Below are 7,151 nucleotides of genomic sequence, written 5' to 3' on the forward strand. Positions count from 1 at the left end.
ACCAGTTGTATGGTTTGAGAATGAATTAGACATATAAATTCAGGTATGATACATGGATTGATCTTGATTGATCTAGGTGTCATGCTTTGCAGTACAAAAATTACCACATTTTCAGTCGCTTGGAACTGTACTTGTAGTATCAACTGAATGTAGATTGAGTGCACGTTTTTATTTTTTTAATAAAAATAAGCTTCCATTTTTCCAAATAATGTACATGTACTCCTAGTACAGTGCCACTGCAATGATTCATACTTTATTTCATATATCTGACCTTGAGATCTTTGTGTTTAACATTTTATTACCACCAACATTTATTTTACAGCAGTCTTATTTATTCGCAGTTGTCTGCACGTCGCCATGTTACTGGAAGTGGTGCCAGTGGCACACACACAAATGATGGGCAACTGAGCAGAGAGGAAGTAGAACGGCGCCTTGCTGCCAGACAACCCATGAATGACTTCACAACTACAACAGTGTCACTTACCTTGCCCAATCAGCTTTTTTCAGACAATATTATGGAGGGGTGAGTAAATGGGATGCTATAGGATTTAGGAGTAGAAATGGAAATTAGCTGTGATTTTGTTTAGTTAAGTTGCATTCAAATCCAGATTCACTTTGCAATTTTCTTATTAGTAATGCAGTTTTGCACTGTACAGCAAGTTGGGCCACACAGTAACTATGCAATACCCTTTTCATAACATTTCTATTCAATCATCTGTTTACATTTTATTTTTACTCTGCTTCCACCAGTGCAAATAAATGCTTTCCCCAATTCATTCTGTAGTAATCCCTCCATTATCGAAACACAGAAACTCTATAATAACCTTCATTCAAATTAATTTAGACTCATTCATTTGGAATTTCCAGTGACAGTCAAAATTGTCCCTAAAAGCATATCATCATACATTTTTATTTCCACTTCATCTTGGTCATCAGACTCTTAATGCACCCTAGTGAGGACACCTCACAGCACATACTCATGCTTGTTCTTTCACTCTTACATGCGATTTGATTTTTGCTTATCTTTCCCTAGATTTACTTTTCTATTTCCCTTTATAATGGCACAAACTGCTAGAGAAGTTACCTGATGCTGGATTCTTAATTTTTTTATACATTAGATTCATTATGAAGTGAATTTGTTTAATTTAGATTAATTTTGCACTCACAGCTATGCCAAGACAAAGTCTCAACCAACTGGTGATTGGCTGATACAAAAACATCTTTGACTGCCTCATCAAAGAACATCCGTAAACGGTTGGCTGACAATTAGTTTTTCTGGATTTTAATGCCTTTGGATTTTTGTGCATTTTGCTTTTTCCCTTCAGAATCCTTTTCCTTTTTGTGGCTGGTCTATTTATGATAGATGTTGCTTATACCCCAAATGCTAAAGCTGTTAACTTTCTCATCAGAGATTAGAAGAAATATATTGGTAGTTTACACATGAACTGTTTGGTACAGTATCTGGAACATTTCTTTCTTAAATTATCCAGTGACTTTACCTTTACAAATCTCTCTTCAAAATCATGTTTAGTAGTAGCAAGATACAATATGAGATGCTCAGATGAGACATCAATTTACAAAAATGACTTTTCATGTTTAATTACTATAAACATTCTGTTATTAAAAAGTTCCAATTATTATTTTAGATGTGCATATTTTGATACCACAGTTAAGTAACTTGTATAGAGATTTATTTTATTTAAGGCATATAGCTTTGGATTTTGTAAAATAATTTTTCTGGATTAGACATACAATTTCTCCAGATATTGATTTACTTTTCTAATGTAGTTTTTTCTATGTCCTCACCTTAGTTTTCTCTTGTTCTTCCTATGTCCCAACCTTAGTTACCTCTTGTTCTTCCATTTACACTAGGTATCTCTGGAAGGGGCATACCTCTACTTTTAGCTAGTGTCCCCTCAAAGAAGGTTCCTTGATGTTGGTAAAGGGCTCTTGATCTAAGGAAATTAACCTCACTCTTTTCTTGGATTGAACCTGATTGCCTTCCATTTCCCTAAGGCACTGTGTGACCCTTACAGGCTTAGTGCATCCCCCATGGGTGATAATATATCTCTAATGCACCAAATCTGCACTTGGGAAAAGAGCCCTATGACAGTGTTTTGGTCTTGCTTGAACCATTATCAAGTCAAGATGGACCAAAACATTGTCATAAAATTCATCTTATAATTGTGGTCTTTTGGTGTAATGTTCCATACATGGTATTGCGGCATTCTATTCTTTCGTAATGTATCTATCGTGTTTCACAGTTTCATTTCGGATCAGGTCAAACTTGTGTTGTATTTTAGTAAAAATAATTGTTATTTAGCAGTGTAGATCTATATTTACCATTGTAACAAATAAACCATGGTACAGGCAGAAATTGAACTTGCGGCTAATAAGTCGCTAAACTCCAGACCATCATATTAGCTACTGGGCCAGTTTTACGACTTGCTAGCCGCGAGTTCAATCCCTACCTGTACCGTGGTTTATTTGCGATCATGTCCTTACGATTTCTTGAGTCTTGGAACAAATACAAATCCCACATGCTTTAAGGCTGAATTTTGTAATGAATTATCATTGTTGACAAATTCTTCTATCCCACAAAATAAGTAAAATAAATTACTTTTATCAAAAAAAAAAAACTGTGTCCATTGTCAGCCAACTGCAAATGACACATGCTGATAATTGTAATGGATACATTATTAAAAATGACATTCTCCCATACTTTAAGGATAAATTTAATAATAAATTGGTAATTTCCACATATGTACTTTTCTAGCATATTTTATTTAAATTATCTTTATCTAAGCATTATGCAGTATACAGTGGAACCTCTGTACGCGACCTTAATTCATTCTAGAATGCTGTTCGAGTGCCGATCCGTTTGAGTATCGAACAAGTTCTTCCCAACCAATTTTCTGTTTGGCTGGCTGTTATCACTAATCTTCGTAGGCCCCATGGTGACTTATTTATACAAATAATACAAAAAACGCCAAAAAATGCAAAGAAACACGAAATAGTTTACAGCAAAGTTCTGGCAGGTCGTATTTGTTTGGTCCAGTGCTGAGCTTTGTTCGAGTAGGGAGCTGGTCGTATACTGAGGTTTCACTGTATTTCTGTAAAATGTTACTCGTGTTAGTTATTCTGTGCAAGGAATGGTGGAAACTCAATCCTCCATCCACTATTTAAAGATAGATACACTACTCTTCCGTCCAGCTAGGCTAGATGGGAAGAATATCTTGTACCTCAACAGTTGGAAGAGGAGCTACTGTGTCTGTTGATAACTTAAACTAGGTTTCACTGCAGCACATTACATTTTGTGACTTCTAAAATGTGGACTAGTTATAGTTCTACAATAGTTCTGTTTGTTGGTGGCTGATCGAACGCCTACAGGATGGGTATGGGGTGTGTAAAAGCTTCCGAGTAGCATCATTAAGCGAATACTTTGGGTAGCTTTAAAAATAAGCAAGGCAGGTACATGAGGGGGAGTAATTAACTGAGCATTTCTTCTATAGTCTTGTTACAGGATTCACCAGTGAACTTTATCATATGTAGGCTATAATTACCCACTCCCATGACATCTAAGGTGATATACAGCACATTATACACTTGGGTATAGCCCACACTGTGCCCTCATTGGGAGGGTGGCGGTGGTGTATGCAAAGTTGCTGCCTCGCCCAATTTTTTAATGTCTACCATTCTTGAATAATTGGCTGCAAAACAATGAGCCAGACACACGAGTAACAAAAAATATACAAAATATCAATGTATGTAGTGAAAAATAAATATAATTTAGCTTTAAAAAATTTTAATTTATTAAATATACATTTGGTGAAAAAATAGCTAAATGTTTAAGCTGGAAATTTAAGTTATAGCACACTGCCTGAGGACTCAAGGAGTTCAGATTAACTGGTTTAAATTGTATACCAATTTGATATTTTAATATCTTGTAAACACCTTAAGATAATTAAGATCAATTTGGGATGTGGACATAGTAGTCCAATGTGTAAATGCCATTTACTTTAAAAATAACATAATTATTATACAACTTCTGTCATTTTCTTCAGTTTTCACGGGGAAAGGGGAGGGTTTGTTCATAATTAATTTCATGAATTTGGCCTTACAAATTTTATTTGAAATTAATATGTTTGTTTTTGGGCACCATCATACACCATACAGGTTTCTGGCCCTAATACAACTACAGTATTACTGTTTACAGCAGTAATACTGCATACATTTTTGAACTGTCAGTTGATATTGTATACCAAGCACTTATATGGAATCCCTGAATGCCTACTATAACAATTTCTCTGGTAAGGGAAATGATCATAGTGTTGAGTGTAGGTCCTGAATTAGTTTCTTCTTGAAACCCTGAGGATTCTTCAAATTGTAACCCGCATTACAGTATGTCACTTGGTTGTCTCTTGCTCTCTTCTAAATTATTACAACCAGGGGCAAGTGCTAAATCCATAGGGGTCGTACAGTTCATGGGAAATGGAAGGCAATCTGGTTTGGTCCAAGGAAGGGTAGGATAGTGCCACTTCCTACATCCGAGCACCTCATATGAGGGGCTCTCCATTAGACTACTGTTTCTTAAATTTTTAGATTTTAATTTTCAGTGGGCTTCTTATAGTTTGTAAGGTGACGGAAACAGTGACATATGATTTAAATTATGACTAATGTACCATACTTCAATTATTCCACTTCTGCCCTGTCTTGTTGTCTTTTTAAAAGAGCTACCAGTTATTGTTTGAGATACTCTACAGTATTCTTATTTTTCAGGCCTGGAACTAACATTTTCTCTGTATGCTTTGCGTGGGCTGGTTTTATACCCTTACCTGTTGTTGAGTATTAGAGACTTTTTGCAGTTAGGCCATCTGTGAGGAGTTTGTTAAAATGGTGATTTTTTTTCACAAAAGACTAGGCCAATACAAAAATAACTTCTTTTCCCTCCCTGTCTGGTGTTAAATTTTTGTCTATTGGCTACAGGTAGTCATAGGGTTGAGGTGATGCACCAACATTTGGGACAGATGCTTCCTAGTATTAATTGTTTGTGCGAGCTAACTATAAATAATTCATTGTTGCCCATTGTTCATGGTGAATTTGTCTGTTTGCTAGTAATGGGGTATAAAAGACACCAATTGTCTTTAGACCAGCCAAAACGAGAATAAAAAGAAACTGAGGCTTTAAACCTATTTCTTAGTTTTCAGTTACAGTAAATATTTTTCATTTATACAGTAATTCACAGTGGCTGCTAATGTTTGCAGTATGTTAATAAAAGTTGTTGCTGCCAAAATGTAAATATTTTAGTATAAATTTGTTGCATTTATGTGGAATTTGATTAAGAATGTGACTTGGCTTCACAGACTATCACAGCTCATGGATTATATTCTACTGTAACTTGTTGATGCTTTTGCTGTGAGACTGATTTTTGGAAGTACATGTATTGTAATATATTTTTGTATTACAGTACTATTTATGTAATGTTTTCATAATTTGTAGTGCTGCAGTTCCAGCCATCTGACTTGCAGGTGAAAGTAAAGGGTTGAAATCATATTGAATGGCATATATCAGAGGCCATATTCTGAGAGGGTAACTCAGTCTTGTTTATTGAGCAGTAAGGAAAACTTCAGACCAAGGCCCTTCAAAGAAAGTGCCTTGATGACGAACTGTTGATCCATGAATTAGAGCAACCTTCCCTTTCCTTGGAATTTACCTGATTGCCTTCAATTCTCCAGGCACTGTATGACCCTTGTGGGCTTAGGGCTTTCCCCTGAATATAGCATTTAGAATAAGGCCTCAAAATTGTATTTTTGTGAGTAACTTTTTTCTCTTTTCAGGGACTTCATGGAAGAAGAAGTAGAAACCTCACCCAGTAATATTGATGACGATGTCACAATAGACAATTATGACTGAACAGGAATTAAATTCACCACAAGCACACTGGCATTGCAGTTAACACTGGGTAAATAGTCCCCTCAGAAAAAGGCATTCAAAAAACTTTTTGAGTAAAAGTTGTTCCTAAGTGTTCTTTTGGATTTTACTTACCATGAGTTTTATATCGAACTGACAAATTAGTACATTTTAGAAAGTGTAATTCCAAAAATGGATCCATAAAATACACAAATTTAACATTTTTGTAAGCAGTATAAGTGTTTTTGTTAGGAAGGAAAGTATACTGTACTATTGTATTGTATTTATCAAAGGAAGAGAAAGTAGTTTTATTGGTGTTACTTTTGGTTACATTCATCCAACATGTCTGCATTATTATAATCAATAACAAAAAAGGAACAATACACACATAATCCGCACATAGAAGAGAGGAGCTTACGACAACGTTTTGGTCCGACTTGGACCATTTACAAAGTTACACTGACTTTGTAAATGATCCAAGTTGGACCGAAATGTCGTCATATGCTCTTCTCTTCTATGTGTGGGTTATTTGTGTATTATTATAATCAAATTAAGTGCTAAACCCATAAGGGTCACATAACGCTGCTGGGAGACATGTGCGAATGTACAAAGGTCAAGAATAAGTGAGAGGTAGGGGGTGCTGATACAAGCATCAAAGGTGGGACTTTCAGGAACTTCAGTAAGTGTGTTGGGGCAGTTAAGATGTTGAAAGTGGATCCTGCATGCACTCTGGACACACTGTGGCCTGATAGTCCTTACAGTGGTGTTGGTTGTTTCTCCACATGATATCCACGAGTTGCATGTGTCCAATACATAAACATGAGAATGTGGTCCCCCAATCCCTACAGAATGGTAGGAATATGGTCCAAATCCTAAGCATGGTTTAATAAATAATAACTTCTTGTGGTCTAATTCAGACAAACGTTGTTGCTAGCAGTTGAGGTGGTGAGAGCACTGAAAAATAGTCCTAGTAAGGAATTCCCTATAGGAAATTTGAAGGTAATGCATAGCTGATGGATTGGCTAAGCCTACATGTTCATCATCCTGAACATTGGTGTGTCCAGAGTCCCAGCAGAATAAAATTTCTTGGTGCACGTTAGAAATGTGACACAAGTAAAGCTATGTATGAAGGATGAGGGGTCAAATTTCTGGGCTCATGCCCAGCTGTAAGTAGTTGTTGACTTGCTCATGTCTTGCAGGGTGGTGCCTTGATGCCAGTAGGGGGAGTATGTCCTTCATCC

General features: G+C 36.1%; 1 protein-coding gene across 1 annotated transcript; it reads left to right on the plus strand.

The window, feature by feature from the left end:
* Positions 1-341: 341 nt before the first annotated feature.
* On the plus strand, positions 342-6,027 carry LOC138851021 (uncharacterized; the record flags this gene model as incomplete). Its single annotated transcript, XM_070082021.1, is given in 2 exon segments — positions 342-523; positions 5,838-6,027. Coding segments are annotated over 2 exon segments (258 nt in total), but the record flags the coding sequence as incomplete, so codon positions are not given.
* Between the last annotated feature and the right edge of the window lie 1,124 nt (positions 6,028-7,151).

The sequence above is a fragment of the Cherax quadricarinatus genome, unplaced genomic scaffold (genome assembly GCF_038502225.1).
Source record: "Cherax quadricarinatus isolate ZL_2023a unplaced genomic scaffold, ASM3850222v1 Contig6098, whole genome shotgun sequence".
Lineage (NCBI taxonomy): Eukaryota > Metazoa > Arthropoda > Malacostraca > Decapoda > Parastacidae > Cherax > Cherax quadricarinatus.